The sequence below is a fragment of the Odocoileus virginianus genome, chromosome 13, assembly GCF_023699985.2.
Source record: "Odocoileus virginianus isolate 20LAN1187 ecotype Illinois chromosome 13, Ovbor_1.2, whole genome shotgun sequence".
NCBI lineage: Eukaryota > Metazoa > Chordata > Mammalia > Artiodactyla > Cervidae > Odocoileus > Odocoileus virginianus.
Genome location: NC_069686.1, coordinates 60,607,192 through 60,633,772, shown reverse-complemented (window position 1 = coordinate 60,633,772; position 26,581 = coordinate 60,607,192). Strand labels below are relative to the sequence as shown.

General features: G+C 43.8%; 1 protein-coding gene across 3 annotated transcripts in view; it reads right to left on the bottom strand.

Annotated features, from left to right (window-relative positions):
* CFAP221 (cilia and flagella associated protein 221) overlaps positions 1-26,581 on the bottom strand; it is a 123,192-nt gene that overhangs the window by 31,639 nt on the left and 64,972 nt on the right. For all 3 annotated transcript variants that reach the window (XM_070476316.1, XM_070476317.1, XM_020914527.2), the window contains exons 13-19: positions 23,702-23,791; positions 20,684-20,782; positions 13,945-14,050; positions 8,412-8,536; positions 6,171-6,251; positions 1,360-1,467; positions 1,132-1,266 (exon numbers count right to left, since the gene is read on the bottom strand). In XM_070476316.1, the coding sequence (XP_070332417.1) occupies positions 1,132-1,266; positions 1,360-1,467; positions 6,171-6,251; positions 8,412-8,536; positions 13,945-14,050; positions 20,684-20,782; positions 23,702-23,791 (744 nt within the window). The remainder of the gene's footprint in view (positions 1-1,131; positions 1,267-1,359; positions 1,468-6,170; positions 6,252-8,411; positions 8,537-13,944; positions 14,051-20,683; positions 20,783-23,701; positions 23,792-26,581) is intronic.

Here is a 26,581-nt window from a genome sequence, read left to right as displayed (position 1 = left end):
ACTTTTGGACTCTGTGGGAGAAGGTGAGGGTGGGATGATTTGAGAGAATAGCATTGAAACATGTATATTATCATGTGTGAAACAGATCACTGGTCCAGGTTTGATGCATGAGGCAGGGTGCTCGGGGCTGGTGCACTGGGATGACCCTGAGGGATGGGATGGGGAGGGAGGTGGGAGGGGGGTTCAGGATGGGGAACACATGTGCACCCATGGTGGATTCATGTGAATGTATGGCAAAAACCATCACAATATTGTAAAGTAATTAGCCTCCAATTAAAATAAGTAAATAAAAAAAATAAAATGTGTACTTTGGACCAATAAAGCATTAAAAGAAAAGGGAGTCAGGGATCAGTGTGGCAGGGACATGGTGCCCAAAGATGGGATAAGGGATCAACTCGAGCTTCGGGAAGGAGTTTGGGGTGACTTTACTTTTTCCTGTTTCCTTTTAAAAAATGTATATACATATATGTTACCTTTAAAACTTGTGAATCACTATACTTCACACCTATACATAAATTTATATAATGTTATATGGAAACTATGCTTAAAATAAACACAAAAATACATATGTGCATATTACAGATAATTGGAAACAGCCATAAAGCTATTGTCTTAAAAAATAAATGCTGGAGTCGTTAAAATAAACATTGGTATGCTCCAAGCAATAAAGTCTGGCCAGCAATTTCAAAAGTGAGATGTTGTTTAACCCCTGAAATTCCAAAGAGAGAAAAATATTCCCAATTCGTGCTTCTGTCTTCTTTTTTTCAAACGTCTTTTTTTTTTTTTAAATGAAGTATAGTTGATTTACAGTATTGTGTCAGTTTGGGTGTTCAGCAAAGTGATCATTTTATATATATATATATATATATATATATATATATATATATATATATATTCCAGATTCTTTTCTGTTATAGGAGATACAGTTCCCTGATACAGTAGGACCTTATTGTTTATCTGTTTCATGCGCAGTCAGGAGTACTTGCTAATCTCACACTCCCAGTTTACTCTACCCCCCTTTCCCCTTTGGTAACCATAAGCAAGCTTGTTTTCTATTTGTTTTTGTTTTCTTATGAAGTAACTGCTAAAACAAAGAGACAGGGAACCATGACTTCTGTTGATGGCACTTACAAAAATATAAAGCGGGTCGTAATCTGGAGCTTGCGCCAAGGCCTTGGGGAGTTTTATGCTCAGGACGGCGGTCTCACCGGGCAGCTGGGGTGAGGAATCCTGCTTGGGCAGGGTGATGACTGTGGTAGCTTCGTCCTGGGCCAGGACCAAGGGCAGCACGTTAGTCTCGGGGCCTGGGCAGCAAGCAAAAGGTGGGGGCGGTTCCCCCCCAAAGGTGGGACGCGTTACCTCAGCTCCTTGCCTCAGGGCCCGCGCGAGCTTCTGAGGCCTGTAGCTGGCTGCAGACGCCTGCACAGACACCGGATGGTACCCCTTGATCTTGTAAAGCTGAGGAACCTGCGGGAGGGAGGACAGGAGCTCATGGCCCTTGAGAGGCATTTCCCAGTCCTGGGGCCCTGGTCGGTTTGGACCAGCCCTGTCAACACAGTCCTGGCCCTGTTCTGGGTCCCAACACACAGGAGGGTTCATAGTTACCTATAGATACACTGAACACTGGTTTGTCAATTTAAAACATGCATATTTTACAAGGACCTATGGTACAGCCCACAGAACAATACTCAATATTTTGTAAGAACCTCTAAGAGAAAATGGGCTTCCTTGCTGGCTCCGTCAGTAAAGAATCTGCCTGTAATGCAGGAGACCTGGGTTCGACACCTGGATCAGGAAGATCCCCTGGAGAAGGAAATGGCAACCCGTGCCAGTGTTCTTGCCTGGGAATTCCCATGGACAGAGGAGCCTGGTGAGCTATAGTCCATGGGATCACAAGGGTCAGACGACTTATCGACTAAATCACCACTACCATAATGGAGGAGTCTTAAAAAGAATATAAGTATATATATGTGTGTAACTGAATAACTGTGAGGTACACTTGAAACTAACAAGATATTGTAAATCAATTATACTTAAATTTAAAAAAGAGAAAAATAAATATGCATATTTTCAAAAGCAAAAGTGATCATACAACTCAACGAAAACTGACTTTTGTTCACTGATGCCTTTTCTTCAAATTTCTAACATATGCATTTCAAGTAGCTTCAGGTATGCATGTGGTGGTGGTCATTCAGTTGCTAAGTCATGTCTGATTCTTTGCGACCCCATGGACTGCAGCACACCAGGCTTCCCTATCCTTCACTAGCTCCCGGTATATACTCAAATTCATGGCCATTGAGTTGATGATTCTATTTAACCATTTCATCCTCAGTCATCCTCTTCTCCTCCTGCCTTCAATATTTCCCAGCATTAGGGTCTTTTCCAATCAATGAGTCAGGTCTTCCCATCAGGTGGCCAAAGAATTGGAGCTTCAGCTTCAGCATCAGTCCTTCCAATGAACATTCAGGGTTGATTTCCTTCAGGATTGACTGGTTTGACCTCCTTGCTGTCCAAGGGACTCTCCAGAGTCTTCTCTAGCACCATAGTTGAAAGACATCAATTTTTTGGCACTCAGTCTTCTTTATGGTCCAACTCTCACTTCCGTACATGATTACCGGAAAAGTAATAGCTTTGACTATATGCACCTTTGTTGGCAAAATGACGTCTCTGATTTTTAACACACTGTCTAGGTTTGTCACAGCTTTTCCTTCGAGGAGCAAGAATCTTTTAATTTCATGGCTGCAGTCACCACCTGCAGTGATTTTAGAGGCCAAGAAAATAAAGTTCATCACTGTCTCCATTTCCCCCCAATCTATTTGCCATTAAGTGATGGCACCAGATGCTGTGATCTTCGTTTTTTGAATGTTGAGTTTTAAGCCAGCTTTTTCCACTCTCCTCTTTCACCTTCATCAAGAGGCTCTTTAGTTCCTCTTCACTTTCTGCCATTAGAGTGGTATCATCCGCATATCTAAGGTTGTTGATGTTTCTCCAGCCTATCTTGATTCCAGCTTGTAACTCATCCAGCCTGGCACTTCTCATGATGTGCTCAGAAAATAGCTTAAACAAACAGGGTGACAACAGACAGCCCTGTCAAACTCCTTTCTCAATCAGGTGCTCCATACAGGTTGCTTTTTGACCTGCATGCAATTTCTCAGGAGACAGGTAAGCTCTTTAAGAGCTTTCCATGGTTTGTCATGATCCACACAGTCAAAGACTATAGTGTGGTCGATGAAACGGAAGTAGATATTTTTTTTAAATTTCTTTGCTTTCTTTAGGATCCAGTGAATGTTGACAATTTGATCTCTGGCTCCTCTGCCTTTTCTAAACCCAGCCTGTAACATCTGGAAGTTCTCAGTTCACGTACTGCTGAAGCTGAGCCTGAAGGATTTTGAGCATAACCTTACTAGCATGCAAAATGAGCACAATTGTACAGTAGTTTGAACATTCTTTGGCATTGCCCTTTTTGGGATTGGATTGAAAACTGTCTTTATCCAGTGCTGTGAACACTGCTGTTTTCTCTAAATCTGCTGGCATATTGAGTGCAGCACTTTAACAGCATCATTTTTAAGGATTTGAAATAGCTCAGCAGGAAGTCCATCACCTCAGTTAGCTTTGTTTGCAGTAACGCTTCCTAAGGCCCATGTGACGTCACACTCCAGGATGTCTAGCTCTAGGTGAGTAACCACACCCCTGTGATTATCCAGGTCATTAAGACGTTTTTGTACAGTTCTTCTGCGTGTTCTTGCCACCTCTTCTTAATATCTTCTGCTTCTGTTAATTCCTTGCCATTTCTGTCCTTTATTGTGCCCAGCTTTGCTTGAACTCTTTCCTTGATCGCTCCAATTTTCCCGAAGAGATCTCTATTCTTTCCCATGCTATAGTTTTCCTGTTTCTTTGTGTTGTTCACTGAGGAAGGCTTTCTTACCTCTCCTTGCTATTCTCTGGAGCTCTGCACTCAGTTGGGTATGTCTTTCCTTCTCTCCCTTGCTTCCTCACTTTTCTTTTCTCAGCTATTTGTAAAGCCTCCTCAGACAACCATTTTGCCTTCTTGCATTCCTTTTTCTTTGGGATGGCTTTGGTCACTGCCTCCAGTACAATGTTATCAACCTCTGTCCATAGTTCTTTAGGCATTCTGTCTACCACCTCTAATCAATTTAAATCTATTCATTACTTCCACTGTGTAATCATAAGGGATTTAAGTTATACTGGTATAACGAGTGGTCTAGTGGTTTCCCCTGCTTTCTTCAATTTAAGCCTGTGAATTTTGCAATAAGCAGTTTATGATCTGAGCCACAGTCAGCTTCAGGTCTTTTTCTGCTGACTGTATAAAGCTGCCCCATCTTCCAGTGAAAAGAATACAGTCATTCTGAATTCAGTATTGACCATCTGGTGATGTCCTTGTGTAGAGTCATCTCTTGTGCTATTGGAAAAGGGTGCTTGCAATGACCAGTGTGTTCTCTTGACAAAACTCTGTTAGCCTTTTCCCTGCTTCATTTTGTACTCCAAGGCCAAACTTGCCTGTTACTCCAGGTATCTCTTGATTTCCTACTTTGGCATTCCTACCCTCTAGGATGAAAGAGTTGTCTATTTTTGGTGTTAGTTCTAGTTTATTTTTTTGGGCTCCAAAATCACTGCAGATGGTGACTGCAGCCATGAAATTAAAAGACACTTACTCCTTGGAAGGAAAGTTATGACCAACCTAGACAGCATATTAAAAAGCAGAGACATCACTTTGCCAATAAAGGTCCATCTAGTCAAGGCTATGGTTTTTCCAGTGGTCATGTATGGATGTGAGAGTTGGACTGTGAAGAAAGCTGAATGCTGAAGAATTGATGCTTTTGAACTGTGGTGTTGCAGAAGACTCTTGAGAGTCCCTTGGACTGCAAGGAGATCCAACCAGTCCATTCTAAAGGAGATCAGTCCTGGGTGTTCATTGGAAGGACTGATGCTGAAGCTGAAACTCCAATACTTTGGCCACCTGATGCGAAGAGTTGACTCATCTGAAAAGACCCTGATGCTGGGAGGGATTGGGGGCAGGAGGAGAAGGGGGCAACAGAGGATGAGATGGCTGGATGGCATCACCAACTCGATGGATAGGAGTTTGAGTAAACTCCGGGAGTTGGTGACGGACAGGGAGGCCTGGCGTGCTGCGATTCATGGGGTCGCAAAGAGACAGACATGACTGAGTGACTGAACTGAATTGAACTGAACTAGAAGGTCTTGTAGGTCTCCATAGAACCATTCAACTTCAGCTTGTTTGGCATCAGTGGTTGGGGCAAAGACTTGGATTACTGTGATACTGAATGGTTTGCCTTGGAAATGAACTGAGATCATTCTGTCATTTTTGAGATCACACCCAAGTACCACATTTTCGACTCTTCTGTTGACTCTGAGGGTTACTCCATTTCTTCTAAGGGATTCTTGCCCACAGGAGTAGATATAATGGTCATCTGAGTTAAATTCACCCACTCCCGTCCATTTCAGTTCACTGATTCCTAAGATGTCAATGTTCACTCTTGCCACCTCCTGCTTGACCATGTCCAATTAATTTACTTTGATTCATGGACCTAACATTCCAGGTTCCTAGGCAATACTGTTCTTTACAGCTTTGGACTTTACTTTCACCACCAGACACATCCACAGCAGAGCACTGTTTCTGCTTTGGCCCAGTCACTTCGTCCTTTCTGTAGCCACTAGTGACTGCCCTCCACTCTTCCCCAGCAGCACATCAGACATCCTTCCAGCCTGGGGGCTGGCCTTCCGGTGTCAATCATTGTGCCTTTTCACGCTGTTCATGGGGCAGCAAGAATGCTGGTGTGGTTGGCCATTTCCTCCTCCAGTGGGCCACATTTTGCCAGAGCTCTCCACTATGACCCATCCATCTTGGGTGGGTCAGCATGGCAGGGCTCAGAGCTTCACTGAGTTCAGGTTTGCATACTATATGGTGTATCCACAGAGTAAAGATTCTGGTTTCCACAAACCACATCAGGAAAAGAGAATCTGTTACACATCACACATCACGTAAGATAACAGCAGGGAAATAAACACTGTATGTTACCTGTTATAATCTGTAATAGAACAAAACTAATGAATTAGAGCAATTCAGAGTCAAGAACATTTTGTTTAGGACATAAGAAACCCAATTAACGAAACCATATGACAGGTCTGACCTGCAGACTGAAGAAGGAATGGGGCTGCTTGATTTGAATTTCTGAAGATTTAATTGGGACAGGTCCAAGGCCACCAGGAGCCTAAAATGTGAAAATTCAAAAAGGTGACACATGATCAACATTGAGCAAAGGCAGCTATACTTCTGTTTCTCTACATTTTGAACATTAAGTGAACAGCTCTTCCCTCTAAATAACTCTTCCTGCAACCAAGGCTGATACCTGACTACAGTTGATACTTGACATGCAGGGAATGGAGGCAGTGAGGCCACTGCCCACCCCCACACCCTTGTCTCTCAGGGTGTGTCTTTTATTTTCCCATGTTGTGGAGGCTGCACTTGCTGCCCAGAATCCCCTTCAGGCCTGAAAGAGTGAGTCCTGAGTCCTATCGACAGAAACTACGCTCAGGGGTCAGCCCTCAGGGCAGCTGTGGCTGAAGGGCCCCATCTCACTCGAGGCCATGTGCTCACTGGGGCAGCTGCCTCCAAAGACGGGCTGAAGCAAAGGTACAAAGGCGGTCCTCGCCCTGTCCCAGGCCCAGAGCCCCTTGTGACGTCAGCAAGGACTGCATCAAAGGACTGTAGCCTTATTTCTCCTCTGCCCATTCCATTCCCGTCCCTTCCAAGGATGCTAATCCCCAAAGCACCACCTAATACATGTCCTGCAGGTGGATGTGCAGCATCACCCACAGAACCCAGAGCGGTGTCCAGCCTGCTGGACATTTATTGAGTGACAGGTACTCAATAAATACTACAGCTCACCTAATCTAAGACACTGTCATTAAACTGGTATGATGCAGTGTAAATATGACACCAATAATTATAAGGCATTTCCCAATTTCAGAGATGCTATATTTAAAAAACTGTTCTTAGAATAGATGAAATACCGTATGTATGGAATGAATTACAAAAATCTTTATGAACAGGGATGCCAAGCATTCTGTTTTTCATCAACCCTGAGCATCAGAGAAGTTGCTGTAGAACTAACTCAAGTAAAAAATGAAATAAAGCTTTGAATTATTTAAAAAAAAAAAGGCTCCACAGCACAGTGGTAATCTCTTTTCATCCCTAACACCCTCTCCACCCATTAATTATTGACTGTCAGATAATTCTTACTGCTTGAAAATCACAGAATTATCATTTTCTAGAAACTAAATAGGGCTTCCCAGGTGGCACTAGTGATAAAGAACCCATCTGCCAATGCAGGAGACATAAGAAACATGGGTTCGATCCCTGGGTCAGAAAGATGCCCTGGAGAAGGGCATGGCAACCCACTCCAGTGTTCTCCCCTGGAGAATCCCATGGACTGAGAAGCCTGTGGGGCTGCAGTCCATCGGGTAGCAAAGAGTCAGACACGACTGAAGGGACTTAGCATGCACGTGTGCAGGAACCGAATATTCTGACCTTTAAAGTCACTGAATTATTTAGTCCAGAAAACACGTGGAATTTCTAAAGTCAGTTCTGTACCTCTTGATGAGGTTGACCTGCAGTGCTTAACCCACTTTGCAGGATGTGCGTGCCAACTTCATTCTTTGAAACCAGAAACTGTTTTGCTTGTGCCCTTTCACCATTGATTTAAACACACTTTTTATTGCTAAATCTGTGAACTTGAGGAACTCAGGCAGCATTTTATTACAGGCTCTGTGCCTCTGTGTCTCAGTTTCCTTCTCAGCTGCAAGAGAATAAACCTACCTATTAAATTTGAAGATTAATTAATTTGATAGAACTTGAGAAAGTCCCGCCTGCCACGTGGTGTAGCCACCACCTGAATTACAATGCATCATTTGATAAACTGTCAAACTTCTTGCCACGAGGGAAGGAGGGATGGACTTGTGAGTCTGAGGTTGGACTGTTAGACGCTGGGGCCACCCACCCCCAACCTCTGCAGTTTCCACACAGCAGGGGGCTTGGCTGAGCTGGGCCTGCCTCCCAGGTCCTGGCCAGGTCCTCCTGGTCCTCTGTTTGCTATTCAGCCCTCAGACCCCATTTCCCGGCAGTCTGGGGGGCTCAGTGGTCTCCAGTTTGGGCAGATCGGGGCCAGCCAGCTCTGCACAGGTGTCTCCAGGACCAGGGAGGTGGCAGCAGGTGCTTCCTGGTTTCCCATTCATCACAATCACCTGGGCACAGGTCTCCCTCTCCCTCCTGGGAGGAGGCAGAGGGTCAGACACCTGGTGGGGCTGCCCTCGGCACCAGCCTGTCGCCCCCTGACCGCGCCCAGCCCCACCTGTGGCCTCCATGCACCCACCAGTTCGCTGGAGTCCTGCGGAGGGCTGTAGGACGGAAAGGCGAAGGGCAGTACCTCCTGGGGAGACACAGAGAACCGGCTGGCGTCCTTGCTGACTCGCCCCAGCTGGTGTTTGGACCTCTTGTCTGCGGGTGAAAAACACAACAGCACTTCTGGAGAGTCTCAAGGCGCTTTTGTGAAACTACCATCTTTTTAGCTGTGTATGGGGCCTGGCCGCAGGCCATTTAAAAAACAACGTGCACGTGCGTACGTATGCATGTGTGTAGTCTTGTTCCTAGTTTCTCATTTGTTCTCTGCCTCAACTCCAATTTTAAAAAAATTTGTAGTTTTACTTCCAAAACACCATAAGTTTTTTTTTAATACTACTGTTGGTATTTATTTAATGGGTTACTTTGCATTCTGAGGCTATTTTACATAGAACTTCTTAATATGTATATTTTATTGAAGTATAATTGACTTACATTTCAGGTGCATAGCAAGGTGATTCAGTTATACAAATGCACACATATTATCTTTGAGATTATTTTCCATTATAGGTTATTACAAGATATTGACTAGTTCCCTGTGCTATATATAGCCTTTGTTGCTTGTTGCATATCTACTTTTTTTTTCATTTATTTTTTTAGGTGGAGGCTAATTTCTTTACAATATTGTAGTGGTTTTTGCCATACATTGACATGAGTCAGCCATGGATTTACATGTGTTCCACATCCCAATCCCCCCTCCTACCTCCCTCCCCATCCCATCCCTCTGGGTCTTCCCAGTGCACCAGCCCTGAGCACTTGTCTCATGCATCCAACCTGGGCTGGTGATCTGTTTCACCATTGATAATATACATGTTTCAATGCTATTCTCTCAGATCATCCCACCCTTGCCTTCTCCCACAGAATCCAAAAGTCTGTTCTATACATCTGTGTCTCTTTTTCTGTCCTGCATATAGGGTTATCGTTACCATCTTTTAAAATTCCATATATTGCATATCTATTTTTTAAAAATTAGAAATCTAGCATTCTATTCACACTAAGTCAATCAACTGGAATCAAAATATCATAAATTTTTAAATTAGGCAAAAATTCATAAGATTTCTAAAATATATATTATACATACTATTATATGTGCATATAAAAGCTTTTCTACTATTCTTGATAAAGGCTGAGAAAGAACATTGGAAAAAAAAAGAAGTGATGAAGAAATTGGAACACATAAACTAAACGAAACGGGAGTGCTGAATATGAAACAGAAAAAGTGAAACAAACTAGATAAAAATTCATCATATAGGCCAGTTGTTTTTAAACATGGCTGCTCATTAGAAATGTATCTGGAGCTTTGGAGAATAAAAGCAATACCTAGGCATTTGTATTTTTCAAAAAATTCCAAGACAGTTTTAAAGAGTGATGACTGGTTTTTCTATTAAATGGTAGCTTTGGTGATATACAACTCTTATTTTTCTGTTGACTAATCATAATACAATGGCATTAAGTGAGTAATAGTTACATAATCATAATGGTAAGAGATGTTTATCAGTTTTCACAATCAATAGCCAGACCAGAAATAAAAGATAAACAGTTGCAAGCCATAATGGGAAAGTGATTAACCTAACAATATAAAATACTTACACAAAGTATGGGGGGGTCAAGCAGGGCGACACAGTAAACAGAAGTGCATACATGCGCATGTTTTCATATGCCCAGCCAGTCTATGTCTTTTGGTTGGTGAATTTAATCTATTAACTTTGAAGGTAATTATGGATACATATGATCCTATTGCTGTTGTTCAGTCTCTCAGCTGAGTTCAACTTCTTGCAACCCCATGGACTGTAGCACTCCAGGCTCCCTGTCCTTCACCATCTCCCAAAGTTCGCTCAAACTCATGTCCACTGAGTTTGGACATGCCAGACTTGGAGATGCCATCCAACCCCATCTCATCCTCTGTCGTTCCTGTATCCTCCTGCTTTCAATCTTTCCCAGCATCAGGGTCTTTTCCAATGAGTTAGCTCTTCACATCATGTGGCCAAAGTGCCGGAGCTTCAGCTTTAGCATCAGTCCTAACGAATATTCAAGGTTGATTTCCTTCAGGATTGACTGGTTTGGTCTCCTTGTTGTCCAAGGGACTCTGCAGTCTTTTCCAGCACCACAGTTTGAAGGCATTAGTCCTTCAGTGCTCAGCCTTCTTTATGGTCCAACTCTCACATCTGTACATGACTACTGGAAAAAACCATAGCTTTGACTATGCGGACCACTGTAGGCAAAGCAATGTCTCTGCTTTTTAATATGCTGTCTAGGTTTGAAGGCAATGGCACCCCACTTCAGTACTCTTGCCTGGAAAATCCCATGGACGGAGGAGCCTGGTGGGCTGCAGTCCATGGGGTCTCGAAGAATTGTACAGAACTGAGCGACTTCACTTTCACTTTTCACTTTGATGCATTGGAGAAGGAAATGGCAACCCACTCCAGTGTTCTTGCCTGGAGAATCCCAGGGACAGGGGAGCCTGGTGGGCTGCCGTCTATGGGGTCACACAGAGTCGGACACGACTGAAGCGACTTCGCAGCAGCAGCAGCAGGTTTGTCATTGCTTTTCTTCCAAGAAGAAAGCGTCTTTCAATTTCATGGCTGCAGTCACCATTTGCAGTGATTTTGGAGCCCAAGAAAAGAAAATCCATCACTGTTTCTAGTTGTTTCCCCATCTATTAGACATGAAGTGATGGGACTGGATGCCATGATCTTTGTTTTTTGAATGTTGAGTTTTAAGCCAGTTTTTTACCTTCATCAAGAGGCCCTTTAATTCCTCTTTGCTTTCTGCCATAAGGGTGGTGTCATCTGCATAACTGAGGTTACTGATATTCCTCAACAGATAATGATCCTATTACCATTTTCTTAATTGTTTTGGGTTCTCTTGTGTTTCATGCCTAGAGAAGTTCCTTTAGCTTTTGTTGTAAAGCTGCTTTGGTGTTGCTGAATTCTCTTAACTTTTGCTTGTCTGAAAAGTTTTAGACTTCTCCATCAAGTCTGAAGGGAAGTATTGCTGGGTAGAGCATTCTTGGTTGTAGAGTCTTCCCTTTTATCACTTTAAGTATATCATGCTATTCCCTTCTGGCTCATAGAGTCTCTGTTGAGAAATCAGCTGATAACCTGATGGGGGTGCCCTAGTGTGTATGTTATTTGTCCTTTTTCCCTTGTTGCTTTTACTGTTTTGTCTTTAATTTTTGTCAGTCTGATTACTACGTATCTTTTTCCTCCTTGTGTTCATCCTGCCTGGAACTCTGTGCTTCCTGGACTTGGTCGACTATTTCCTTTCCTATGTTAGGGAACTTTTCGGCTATTATCTCTTCAAGTATTTTCTTGGGTCCTTTCTTTCTCTCTTCTCCCCTGTAGTGTGAATGTTGGTGCATTTAATGTTTCCCCAGAGGTCTCTTAGACTCTTATTTAGACTCTTATTAGACTCTTAGACTTTATTTCTTTTCATTTTCTCTATGTTCTGCTCTGTGTCAGTGATTTCCACCATTCTCTCTTCCAGGTCACTTATCTGTTCTTCTGTCTCAGTTATTCTGCCTTTGATTCCTTCTAGTGTTCATCTCTGTTTATTTGTTATTTAGTTCTTGTAGGTCTTTGGTAAACATTTCTTGCATCTTCTCCATTCTGTTTCCAAAATCCTGGATCATCTTTACTATCATTATTCTGAATTCTTTTTCTGAAAGGTTGCTATCTCCATTTAGTTGTTTTTCTGGAGTTCTATTTTGTCCCTTCATCTGGGACATAACTCTGTGCTTTTTCATCCTGATTAACTTTCTATAATGTGATTTTTGTTCTAGCTGCTATGGGATTGTGGTTCTTCTTGATTCTTCTGTCTGTCCTTTGATGAAGGAGGCTAAGAGGCTTCTGTAAGCTTCTTGATGGGAAGGAGAGGGCAGGAAAAGCCAGGTGTTGCTCTGGTGGGCAGGCCCTTGCTCAGTAAAACTTTAAAACTTTAATCCAACTAACAACCCTCCCCGTTAGTTGTTTGGCCTGAGGTAACCCAGCCCTGGGGTCTAGAGGCTCTTTTTTTGAAAGTGAAAGTGAAAGTCACTCAGTCTGTGATCCCATGGTCCATGGAATTCTTCAGGCCAGAACACTAGAGTGGGTGGCCATTTCCTTCTCCAGAGGATCTCCCCAGCCCATCGATTGAACCCAGGTCTCCTGCATGGCAGGCGGATTCTTTACCAGCTGAGCTACCTGGTAGGGTTAACAGTGAACTCCAAGAGGGTTTATGCCACGGGGGACCTTTCCAGACTGCTGCTGCCAGCGCCCCCGGCCCTGTGGTGAGCCCCTGCCTCCCCACACCTCCACAGGAGGCCTTCCAACACTACAAGTGGATTTGGTTCAGCCTCCTGTGGGGTCACTGTTCCTCTGGAAGCCTGACATGGGGTTTGGAACCTTGATAAGAGAGAGAGAGCCTCTTTGGTATTATTTTTCTCCAGTCTGTGGGCTGCCCACCCAGTGGGTATGGAATTTGATTTTATGATTGTGCCCCTCCTACCATCTCACTGCAGCTGCTTTGTCTTTGGACACAGGTTGTCTTTCTTTGGTGGGTTCCAGGGTTCTCCTCTCAATGGCTGTTCAACAGCTAGCTGTGGTTTTGGTGTTCTCTCAAAAGGGGATGCACGCATGTCATTCTACTCTGCCATCTTGAATCAGAAGCTTCCCTAAAACTGTAATTCTTAATGAAAGCATCTCTGATGAATATTCTTTGTCCTTGACAGCAAAGAAAAAGATTAAAGAAACATATATAGTCATTTTACAGGTGTCCACATTTGACTCACAGGTAAATTTTATGATGTTTTTTTAAAGAGTTTATTAGAAATATCAGTATCAGAGATAAAATAATATAGGAGGAAAAAAGAATAATTAAAATGTAATAAAATGTGCTATGTTCACAGCAGCACCATTTACAACAGTTAAGACATGGATGAAACCTAAATGTCCATTGACATATTATATATATATATATATATATATATATATGGAATATTACTTCACCACAAAAAAGAATGAAATAATGCCATCTGCAGCAACATGAATGGACTTGGAGATTATCACTAAGTAAGTCAGAAAGAGAAAGATAAATACCATATATATACTTATATGTTGAATTTAAAATATGAACTTATCTACAAAGCAGAAAGAGAAAAGACATGCGGTTGTCAAGGTGCAGGGGACTGTGCAGGTATGGGGAGAGATGGAACGGGAGTTTGGAGTTAGCAGAAGCAAACTATTGTGTGTAGAATGGATAAACAACAAGATCCTAGTATATAGCACAGGGAACTATATTCACTATCTTGTGATAAACCACAATGGAAAACAATTTTCTAAGAAATATATATTTATGTATAACAGAATCACTTTTCTGTACAGCAGAATTAACACAGCATTGTAAGTCAACTATACTTCAATAATTAAAAAAAATCCAGTATATGTGATTTATGAAAGCTAACTTCATCACAGAGAAGCCCCTGCTTATGGCGTATGCGGATGAAACCCAGCTGTTGGCAGCTGCCCTACCTTGTGCTATGGACTGTCTTTCCTGAGTGAACCTTTTCATGATGATGTCTTTCTGTATGTTACGGATGACATTCAGCATAGTAAGCAAACGGCGATGAACCAGGACCTGGAATTAGAAATAATGATTTCACATTATTAATCAGTGCTCATTTTGGCATTCAATTCAGTTCACTTTCCACAACTGCAATCAGGAGCTGAGCCCACCTGGGAATTCCCAGAAGGTTACATGCTGCCTTAGACAAGGCTGCAGGTGCCAAGGTCCAGGCCGTGCAGACCCACCTGGATACAAAGAGAGATCAGGCTGTTACCAGGCCTCGACCCACCCGGTTTACAAGCTTCAGTTTTCTCAAATTTCCAGAGCGGAAAGAGTGACAAGTTCTAGGGTGAATCTGAGTAGTGACACTGCTGTTGTGTTATTGTCAGAATTGAAGGACAAGCTGGGCGGAGGGTTCTGGAGAAGCCGGGCGGTGGGCTGGGGCAATGCTGGCTGGACGCTCCTAGGCTTCGCGTCCAGAGCAGATGCCGCGGGAGCTGTGCTCCCTGCACATTGAGTTGGGGGCCTGCTCATGTCACAGATCATGCTCCTTTCCATCTGGGGACAGACTCTGTCATAGATGGAATTTTATGACACGGACACTCTGCAGACAGTCCTGCTCAAGGAACTGCAGACATAGTGTGGAGAAATGGCTGCCTTGCCTACATAGAGCTCACGTTCTGTGTGTGTGTCTGCACGTATAACAGGATGACAATAGACAAGATAAATACCATAAATAAAATAAAAAAGAGTGAACACATGAGGGCATGACTGAGGGGCCAGGGGTGGGGTGCCTGGCCTCTTGTGAGGGATGTAAGGATGTCCTCTCCAAGGTTAAGTTTGATCTGAGACTTGAACAATGAGGAGACAGTGGCCCTGGAAAGAAAGCTCTAAGCAGAGGAAGTAGCAGGTGCAAAGATCCTGACTCAGAAACAAAGGAGACAAGCTTAAAGGACAGAGAGAAACCCAGGGTGACCTTGTCATTGTGATAAAAGTTATGCATTTTATTCCAGTTGCAATGGGGGCTTTTGGAGGGTTTCCCTGGGGAGAGGTCCAATCTTGTCCAGGCTTAGGGAGGCCTGGACTGAGGTGGTCCAGGTGAGAGATGATGGGGTGTGGCTGAGCCGAGGAGATGGCAGAGCCGTGAGGCTGGGGACAGGTTTGCATATCTAAGTGGCAGGACCTGCTGGGAAGTGTGCAGAAAAGACAGAAAGGCCACTCAAAGCCAGACACACAACCGCTGAGCCAGGAGGGCTGGTCCAGAGCCAGCGGCCGGGGGTGGTGGGGGGAGTCCTGCTAGCAGGGAGCGTCTTGTGCACGTCTGTCCTCCATGGGCACAGAGCCACCTAGAGAAAGCCCTAGCAGGGACACGGGTACAGGGCCTGGGAGGCTGGGGAGCAGGTCACTGAAGCAGAGAGCTCTACACTATCCACCACGACTCATTTCAGCCCAGGCTGCAAGCGCTGCCTGAAAGACACCCACAGTGTAAACCGTGGGAGGCTCTTCTGTGTGTTGACTCACTTAACTCTCCTGACGGCCCTGAGACAGCTCTCACTGGTGTCCTCAGAGGACAGAGCTCATGGAGCTTTTCCAAGACTGAAAAGCTCATGAGAAGTAGCACCAAGATGGGAATGGAAGCTGGTGCAGCCACTGTGGAGAACAGTATGGAAATCCTCAAAAAACTATCAGTAGAGTACCATACGACCCAGCAATCCCACTCCTGGGCAGATATCTGGAGAAAACTCTAATTTGAAAAGACACATGCCTCCCTGTGTTCACAGCAGCACCATTTGCAAGAGCTGAACAGAAGCAACCTAAAAGTCCTTAGAAAGATGAATGGGTGAAGAAGATGTGGGACATATATTCAATGGAACACTACTCAGCCATAAAAAGGAGTAAAATAATGCCATTTGCAGCAACACAGATGGACTTAGAGATTCTCACACTAAGTGAAGTAAGTCAGACACGGAAAGACAAATACCGTATGACACCACTTACATGTGGAATCTGAAACATGACGAATGAACGTATCTATGAAACAGAAACAGGCTCAGACACGAGAACACACTGGCAGTTGCCGAAGGCGAGGGGGTTGGGGGAGGGGTGGCGGGGAGTTTCGGATTAGCAGACGCAAACTATTACATACAGAATGGATAAACAACAAGGTCCTACTGAATAGTACAGGGAACTATATCCAATCGTCTGTGAAAAACCACATGGGAAAGGACGTGAGCAAGAATACATGTGTGTGTGTAACTGAATCACTTTGCTGGACACAGAAATCAACTTGACACTGTAAACCAATTGTCCTCGGACTCCCCAGTGGCGCAGTAGGTAAGAATCTACCTGTCAGTGCAGGAGACATGGGTTTGATTCCTGGTTCAGAAAGACTCCACCTGCCAGGGAGCAAGTAAGCCCGTGCACCACAACTACGGAGCTGGAGCTATAGAGCCCACGAGCCGCAGCTACTGAAGCCTGAACACCCGAGAGCCCACACACTGCAACTACTGGGTCCCAGGCCTAGAGCCTGTGCTCTGCGACCAAAGAAGCCAGCACAGTGAGAAGCTCGTGTACTCCAAATAAAGAGTAGTCCCTGCTCACCGCAACTAGGGAAAACCCTCACAAAGCAGCAAAGACCCAGCCCAGCCAAAAATAAATTTCAAAAATTAATAATAAACAAATAAGTAAGGTTTGCAAAATAAAAAATAAAAAAAAAACTATACTGGAGTAAAGGTGGCGCTAGTGGTAAAGAAACCGCCAGTCAATGCAGGAGATGTAAGAGAGATGGGTTGGATCCCTGGGTCAGAAAGATCCCGTGGAGGAGGGCATGGCAACCCTCTCCAGTATTCTTGCCTGGAGAATCCCATGGACAGAGGAGCTTGGCGGGCTACAGTCCACAGGGTTGAAAAGAATCGGACAAGACGGAAGCAACTAGGCATGCATGCAGAAAGAGATGTAGCACCAGCGATGGAGGGCGAGCAGCCCAGGCCAGAGCCCAAGTCTTAACCACTGCTTCCCTCTCGGAGGGGGATTCTGCTCCCCAGGCAGCCACACCCCAGAGGTCGACAGGCAGCATAAGATGCAAGAGGGGCCCCCAAGACGGCTAAGTGCTGAGACTTACAGGACAGCCCAGGCCAGAGCCCAAGTCTTAACCACTGCTTCCCTCTCGGAGGGGGATTCTGCTCCCCAGGCAGCCACACCCCAGAGGTCGACAGGCAGCATAAGATGCAAGAGGGGCCCCCAAGACGGCTAAGTGCTGAGACTTACAGGACAGTCCAGGCCAGAGCCCAAGTCTTAACCACTGCTTCCCTCTCGGAGGGGGATTCTGCTCCCCAGGCAGCCACACCCCAGAGGTCGACAGGCAGCATAAGACGCAAGAGGGGCCCCCAAGACGGCTAAGTGCTGAGACGTACAGGACAGTCTGTTGGAGGAGGGGTAGGCTGAGCTGCCTGAACGCCAGCTGTGAACAGAGGGAGGTGAGACGGACTGGCACTCTGAGTGAACAGTGAGGAGGAGCGGGTAACGAGCTGATGTTTAGGAAGCAGATGAGGTCCAGGACCGCACAGAGGATGGGGCAGCTGGGGAAGGGAGTAGGTAGCCAGACCAGGGGTCACTCACACCCTTTATTGACCTTAGAGGCTAGCAGATCTTCATTTGTTCCTGATCACAGGAAATGTGCTGGGTGGGGACCAGTGCAAGGGTGAAGAAGGCAGGTAGTGAAAGGATACACCTTGAAAGCAGAGCTGCAGCCTGGATGTCAGAGCCCATATCTCACCAGAACACCCCATGGTCCTCTCTAGGAGTAACTAACCAGCATCCTATGGTTCTAGAGTTTCCATATGGCCCAGTAATTCAGCTCCTAGATGGACACACCCCAGGAATTGAAGATATGTCCACAAACTTGTACATAAATGTTTGTGACATCCTTATCCCCATCACAATAGCCAAAAACAGGTACAGCTGAAATGTTTCAACCAATAACTAGAAAAACAGAGCATGGTATTTCCATATGACTGAACACAATTCACCCTGAAAAAGGAATGACGTACTGAAACCTGCTGCACCATGGCTGAACCTTGAAAAGATGTTAAGTGAGAGAAGCTAGTTACAAGAGGCTGTGTACTATATGATTTTACATATATGAAACACCCAGAATATGAAAATCCACATAGACAGAAAGTGGCCAGTGACTGGAGGGCTAGAGAGTGACTACTGAGGGGAACAGGGTTTCTTTAGGCAGTGATAAAAATGCCCTAAAATCAGACCTAAATCAAATCCCTTACGGTTTTACAGTGGAAGTGAGAAAATAGATTCAAGGGATTAGATCTGATAGAGTGCCTGAAGAACTATGGACAGAAATTCGTGACATTGTATAGGAAGCAGTGATCAAGACCATCCTCAAGAAAAAGAAATGCAAAGAGGCAAAATGGTTGTCTGAGGAGGCCTTACAAATAGCTGTGAATAGAAGAGAAGAGAAAGGCAAAGGAGAAAAGGAAAGTATACACATTTGAATGCAGAGTTCCAGAGAATAGCAAGGAGAGATAAGAAAGCCTTCCTCAGGGATCAATGCAAAGAAATAGAGGAAAACAATAGGATGGAAAAGACTAGAGATCTCAAGAAAATCAGAGATACCAAGGGAACTTTTCATGCAAAGATGGGCACAAAAAAGGAAAGCAATGGTATGGACCTAACAGAAGCAGAAGATAATAACAAGAGGTGGCAAGAATACACAGAAGATCTTCATGACCCAGATAATCAAGATGGTGTGATCACTTACCTAGAGCATCCTGGAATGTGAAGTCAAGTGGGCCTTAGGAAGCATCACTAGGAACAAAGCTAGTGGAGGTGATGGAATTCTAGTCCAGCTATTTCAAATCCTAAAAGATGATGCTATGAAAGTGCTGCACTCAACCTGCCAGCAAATTTGGAAAACTCAGCAGTGGCTACAGGACTGGAAATGGTCCGTTTTCATTCCAGTCCCAAAGAAAGGCCATGTCAAAGAATGCTCAAACTACCGCACAATTGCACTCATCTCACACGCTAGCAAAGTAATGCTCAAAATTCTCCAAGCCAGGCTTCAACAATATGTGAACCGTGAACTTCCAGATGTTCAAGCTGGTTTTAGACAAGGCAGAGGAACCAGAGATCAAATTGCCAACGTCTGCTGGATCATCAAAAAAACAAGACAGTTCCAGAAAAACACCTATTTCTCCTTTATTGACTATGCCAAAGCCTTTGACTGTGTGGATCACAACAAACTGTGGAAAATTCCTTAAGAGATGGGAACACCAGACCATCTTACCTGCCTCCTGAGAAATCTGTATGCAGGTTAAGAGGCAGCAGTTACAACTGGGCATGGAACAATAGACTGGTTTCAAATTGGGAAAGGAGTATAACAAAGCTGTATATTGTCACCCAGGTTATTTAACTTATATGCAGAGTACATCATGAGAAATGCTGGACAGGATGAATCACAAGTTGGAATCAAGATTGTAGGGAGAAATATCAATAGACTCAGATATGCAGATGACACCACCCTTATGGCAGAAAGTGAAGAAGAACTAAAGAGCCTCTTGATGAAAGTGAAAGAGGACAGTGAAAAAGTTGGCTTAAAACTCAACATTCAGAAAACTAAGATCATGGCATCCAGCCCATCACTTCCTGGCAAATAGATGAGGAAAAAATGGAAACAGTAAAAGACTTTATTTTTTTGGGCTCCAAAATCACTGCAGATGGTGACTGCAGCCATGAAATTAAAAGACGCTTGCTCCCTGGAAGAAAGTTATGACCAACATAGACAGCATATTAAAAAGCAGAGACATTAATTTGCCAACAAAGGTCCGTCTAGTCAAAGCTATGGTTTTTCCAGTAGTCATATATGGCTGTGAGAGTAGGATTATAAAGAAAGCTGAGCACCAAAGAACTGATGCTTTTGAACTGTGGTGTTGGAGAAGACTCTTGAGAGTCCCTTGGACAGCAAGGAGATCCAACCAGTCCATCCTAAAGGAGGTAAGTCCTGGGTGTTCATTGGAAGGACTGATGCTGAGGCTGAAACTCCAATACTTTGGCCACCTGATGTGGGAAGAACTGAGTCAGAAAAGACCCTGATGCTAGGAAAGAGTGAAGGTGTGAGGAGAAGGGGATGGCAGAGGATGAGATGGTTGGATGGCATCACCAACTCAATGGACGTGAGTTTGAGTAAACTCCGGGAGTTGGTGATGGACAGTGAGGCCTACTGTGCTGCAGTCCATGGGGTGGCAGAGTCGGACACGACTGAGTGACTGAACTGAACTGAAACTGGAGAGTGGTGATGGCTGCAACACTCTGTGTGCTAAGTCACTTCAGTTGTGTTCGACTCTTTATGATCCTATGGACTGTAGCCCACCAGGCTCTTCTGTGCATTGGATTTCCCAGGCAAGAATACTGGCATGGGTTGCCATTTCCTTCCCCAAGGGATCTTCCTGACCCAGGGGTCGAACCTGTGTCTCCTGCGGCTCCTGCATTGCAGGCAGATTCTTTACCACTGAACCACTAAGGAAGGTCTCTGTACCACTCTGCGCCATATGAAAAACCAGAGAATTGTATACTCTACAGGAGTGAATTTTATGGCATGTGAATTGCATCTCCATACGTGTTATAAAAAACTCATTGCTCAATTTCCCATTATAAAACACAGGGAAACTTCACAGTGGTGCTGAGACTCACCTTGCGAGCTGCTTGTTGGAACCGTCTCTGTGCTCGGAATCTGTTGACCCAAATATTATTAACGAGCGGATCAAAATTAGGATGAAATTCCTGGATTTTCTGTGAACACAAAATATCGGTCCATCTTAGATTTAAATTTTAACTCCAGGCATAATCATTTAATAAAAACGTTTCAGAGTTTGATCTCAAATCAAGTTATTTGTTCTTCCACTTAATGAGCATTTATTAAGCACTTTGGTGCACACAGCATTATAGGGAATACTTCTTGGGTTAGGAACCAAAAGAAAGACAAGATTTGGGTTTTAAGAAATGTAGTCTATGCTTATTTTTCCAGTGACTCAAGGTCATACATATATAATGCAGACCTGTCTCTGGCTTTCTCTTTGGTTTCATTTATCTTTTGTCCATCTGTATGCCAGCACCATACTGCCTTAATGATCTGACTTTTTCATAAGACTTTATCTCCTTCAGAGGCAGTCCTCTCCCCTGGTTTAGTCATTTTAAGCTAAAAAATTCTCAAGCCTTTTCTCTTTCACTCATGTATGTGAGTGCTCAGTCACTCAGGCATGTCCAACTCTTTGCAACCCTATGGACTGTAGCCCACCAGGCTCCTCTGTCCGCGGGATTTTCCAGGCAAGAATACTGGAGTGAGTCGACATTCTCTTCTCCAGGGGATCTTCCCGACCCGGGAATCAAACCCACATCTCCTGCGTCTCCTGCACTGCAGGTGATTCTTTACCACTGAGCTACCAGGTGAGCTGGTGGCTTACAAATACACACACACACACATATCTACACAATGATATCCATGTCCATGTTGTGTATATACACATGCATGTGTACTTAAAGGGTTTATAAAGTTCCATGAGAAAGTCTATCGAGATATTAACTAGGATTGCATTAAATCTATAGATTAATTTAGAAAGAGGTGACATATTTGCAATGTTTATCCTCTTCCATGAAACTTCTGTAAAAATCTTTCAACTTATTTAGATCTTTGTTGCTGTTCTAGTGTAAAGCTTTGCAATTGTTATATTTGCTTTTCGGTACTTGCTTGCTATTATAAATTACACGTTTATTAAATTATATGTTAACATTTTTATTTCTTGTATGTGAAATACATACATATTGTACAATGATTTTATATGCAATTGCCAAGCTCTCTTACAAATTCAGTATGATGAATTATTCTGGCAATAGATTCTTTTAGATTTTCTATAATCACAGTCAATTGTATCATATGAAATCAAAGACCCCTTTCTGTCCAATATTTATGACTTTTACTATATCTTTCCCTTATCATGCTGTACACTATCTAGAATCTAACACAATACTGAATAAAAGAGCTTATACTTCCTTGTACATGTAATACTTTTAACTTTTCACCAATTGGAAAGACTTTTACTGCAATTAAAAAAAAAGCATTTATCAGTTTACAAAAGTTTCTGTTTTCCTCATTTGGTGAGTTTTCTTTTTAGATAATTGTGAATATTACATCAAAAAAGAGAGAGAGAAAGAAAGAAATGTACAGTCTACATAGGCAAGATCGAACAAACACATGTGGCCCTGGGAAAGAATGAAGTCACATGGAAATCAGTCCCTTGTGATGGGGGATAGGATGCCTTGGAATGGGGGGGCCAGACTGTGTGGTCCTCACAAGAGCCTGCACACCATGGGCACATGTGCATGAAGACCAGTAATTGGCTGGAAGGAGAGGGTGCCTGGGGTGTCGAGAGGCCACCAGAGCCTCTGGCGCTGCAGGTTCTTGAGCAGACAAACAATGTGAAGACAAAGTCACTGGAAATGGATCAGCTCTGCACTGGCCCTGGCAGTGGGCCGCAGAAGAGAAGGCAGATCTGCTGAATGAGCTGAGGCTGAGGTGTGACGGGGTGTGACGGTGGACCTGGGGTGGCCTCGTGGAAGAGTGACTGGCAAGACTTTGGGGCCAGATGAAATGTGGGGGAGAAGGAAAAAGGTAAAAATAGTTCAGATTTGACAGATCCAGAAGAGAAAAGTGAGAATGATGGAGGTAGGAGATGGAGAAGAATCTTTCCATTGTTAAAATTAAAAATTGGGATAGACAACAGGCCTCACTGGATAGCACAGGGAACTATATTCAATATCCTCTGATAAAACATAATGGAGAAAGAATGTATATATATATATATATATATACACACACACATATATATATGTATATAAAACTGAATCACTGTGCTATACAGCAGAAACAACCTTGTAAATCAATTATACTTCAATAAAATAAAATTTACAGAATAAACAAAAATTAAACATTGAGGTTTTAACCAGAAACTATCACATGACAGAAGAAACTCTGGTGGGGGTTGCGGTCCCCACTTTGCAGTTGAGGACACTGCGCCGCCAAGGCTGAAGGAGCTCCTCCCGGATGCCACATCCGCGGTGGAGCTGGAGCCAGCACTCTGGCGTCTGACTTCCTGTCTTGTTTGACAAGGGGAGGGAGGGGGCAAGGAACCTACCCCGGGACCCACCCTGAGGATCAGCGTGCAGACAGGGGCGTGGACAGCAAAGTGAAGTCGCTCAGTCGTGTCCGACTCTTTGCGACTTCATGGACTGTAGCCTACCAGGCTCCTCCATTCATGAGATTTTCCAGGCAAGAGTACTGGAGTGGGTTGCCATTTCCTTCTCTAGGGGAACTTCCCAACCCAGGGATCAAACCGGGGCCTCCTGCATTGCTGGCAGACACTTTACCATCTGAGCCACCAGGGAAGGCCTTGGACAAAAAAAGGGGAAGAAGAAAGGAGACCAAGAGGAGAAAGCAGTGTGGGAAGGAGGTGCTGGTACACGGTGCCGTTAATCTCAAACTGACGCCTGACTTGTGGACATGTTGTTAAAAAAACTCTGTGAAAAGGTAAACAAGTTAAAAATTATTAAAAATCTATTGGTAAAAGGATTTCTAGAAAATTGCTTATACGCTTAAAAAATAAACATATAAAGAGCTGCTGACAATCAGATCCCAAATAAAGAAAAGTTACTCACTTCTTCCAGGTCGTGTAAAATCCGTTTGGGGTGAACTTCTGTCTTGCGTCGCTGGAATTCCTCATCCAAAATAGGATCTCCTCTATCTAGCTGGGGTTTTCAAACATTGAAAATATTAAAATTGAATACAGATGCACACAACTACAACTGTTATTTCTCTTTAAAACGGGTAGAAACACATTAAGCAATTGGTCTAATCCTTCCATGACGTTCCCTCTGGGAGTGGTGGTTAAAATGATCATTGCAAGCACACCTATTGTTTAAATATGGAAAGTTTTATTAGAAGCACAAACCCAACACCTTCTTATTAAAATTAGAGTGCGTGTGTGTGCACGTGCGCATGTGTGCGCTTGGTCGTGTCTGACTCTTTGGGACCCCATGGGCTGTAGCCCTCCAGGCTCCTCTCTCCATGGAATTTTCCAGGCAAGAATACTGGAGTGAGTTGCCGTTTCCTCCTCCAGGGGGTCTTTACGATAGTCTCTGGAAATTATCTGAAGCATTTAAAATTCGCAGAAAGGATTCTAGGAAACTGTGTCACCATAGGGGTGTAGAGATTCCATTCAAGGGAAATTTAACGTCCCAGGAAAGTTTTAAGCTCCTGAGAGCGAATTAACCAAGCATCAGGTTTAACACAGGCATGTGATCTCTCCCCTTTCGCTGGGTGGCGGAGGCTGGGGGTCTGTCTCTCCCCTGGATTGAGAATCCCCCAGACTGCTCCCCTTCCACTACTACTGTGTCCTCCTGGCCCCCGAGTAATCTCCCTGCTCCACACTCGGTACTCCCAGGCTGTTCCCAGGAAGGCTGGCGTGGCGTGGTCACTGTCTGCACGTACCTGCCTCCGCAGCAAAAAGGACCACACACACTGCAAAATGTGTCTGTTTTTGCTTCCCTGTGGGTTTTACTATTTGTTAATTAACTTCTAAAATTAGCTTGGTTCTCAGCTACACTGTCCACAGTCATTTTTAAGACTAAACTGATTGGCATACACACACTACTATATTTAAAATGGATAACCAACAAGGACCTACTGTATAGATCAGGGAACTCTGCTCAATATCCTGTAGTAGCTTAAGTGGGAAAAGAATTTGATAAAAATAGATATACATATATGTATAACTGAATGCAGATGATATCACTCTAATGGCAGAAAGTGAAGAGGAACTAAACAGCATTTTGATGAAGGTGAAAGAGGAGAGTGAAAAAGCTGGCTTAAAACTCAACACTGAAAAAAGGAAAATCATGGCATCTGGTTCCACCACTTCATGGGAAATAGAAGGGGAAAAAGTGGAAACAGTGACAGACTTTATTTTCTTGGGCTCCAAAATCACTGTGGATGGTGACTGTAGTCATGAAATTAAAAGATGCTTGCTCCTTGGAAGAAAAGCTATTACAAACCTAGACAGCATATTAAAAACCACAGACATTATTTTGCTGACAAAGGTCCATACACTCAAAGCTATGGTTTTTCCAGCAGTCATGTACAGATGTGAGAGCTGGACCACTAAGAAGGCTGAGCACTAAAGAACTGATGCTTTTGAACTGTGGGGCTGGAGAAGACTCTTAAGAGTACCTTAAGACTTACAGAGACCAAACCAGTCAATCGTAAAGGAAATCAACCCTGAATATTCACTGGAAAGACTGCTGTGGAAGCTGAAGCTCAAATCCTTTGGACACCTGATGTGAAGAGCTGACTCACTGGAAAAGGTTCTGATGCCGGGAAAGACTGAGGGCAGGAGGAGAAGGGGGCGCAGAGGACACGATGATTGGATGGCATCACTGACTCAATGGACATGAATTTGAGAAACCTCTGGGAGCTAGTGAAGGACAAGGGAGTCTGGTGTGCTGCAGTCTATGCAGTCCAAAAGATCTGGACACAACTTAGCAACTGAACAACAACGATAACTGCATCCCTGTGTCACATGCCTGAAACTAACACAACATCCTCAATCAACTATGCTGCTGTTGTTTAGTCGCGAAGTTGTGTCTGACTCTTACGCAACCCCAGTGGACTATAGCCTGCCAAGCTCTTCTGTCCACGGAATTTCCCAGGCAAGAATACTGGAGTGGGTTGCCATTTCCTTTTCCAGAGGATCTTCCTGACCCAGGGACAGAACCTGCATTTCCTGCACTGGCAGGGGGATTCCTTACCCCTGAGCCACCAGAGAAGCAATATTCCAATATAAAATAAAAATTAAAAATGAACAAAGATTGAACTTCAAGAAATCTATTCTAACCATTACATTGACACCTTATTTGGAAATAAGAGGGCCTACTGTATGGCACAGGGAGCTATACTGTATTTTGAGCTACAGGGTATTTTGTCATAATGTATAAGGTAAAAGAATCTGAAAAAGAATATACATATATATACGTGTGAGTGTGTATAACTGAATCACTGTACCGTATACCTGAAATATGCGCCTTACATATAGCTGAGAAAAGAAGAGAAGTGAAGGCAAAGGAGAAAAGGAAAGACATGTCCATCTGAATGCAGAGTTTCAAAGAATAGCAAGGAGAGATAAGAAAGCTTTCTGAAGTGAACAATGCAAAGAAATAGAGGAAAACAACAGAATAAGAAAGACTAGAGATCTCTTCAAGAAAATTAGAGATACCAAGGGAATATTTCATGCTAGGATGGGCACAATAAAGGACAGAGACATATGGACCTAACCGAAGCAAAAGATATTAAGAAGAGGTGGCAAGAATACACAGAAGAACTGTACAAAAAAGGTCTTAATGACCCGGATAACCACGATGGTGTGGTCACTCATCTAGAAGCAGATATCCTAAAACCTGCAGTAAGAAGTCAAGTGGGCCTTAGGAACCATTACTACAGACAAAGCTAGTGAAAGTGGGAATTTCAGCTGAGCTATTTCAAAT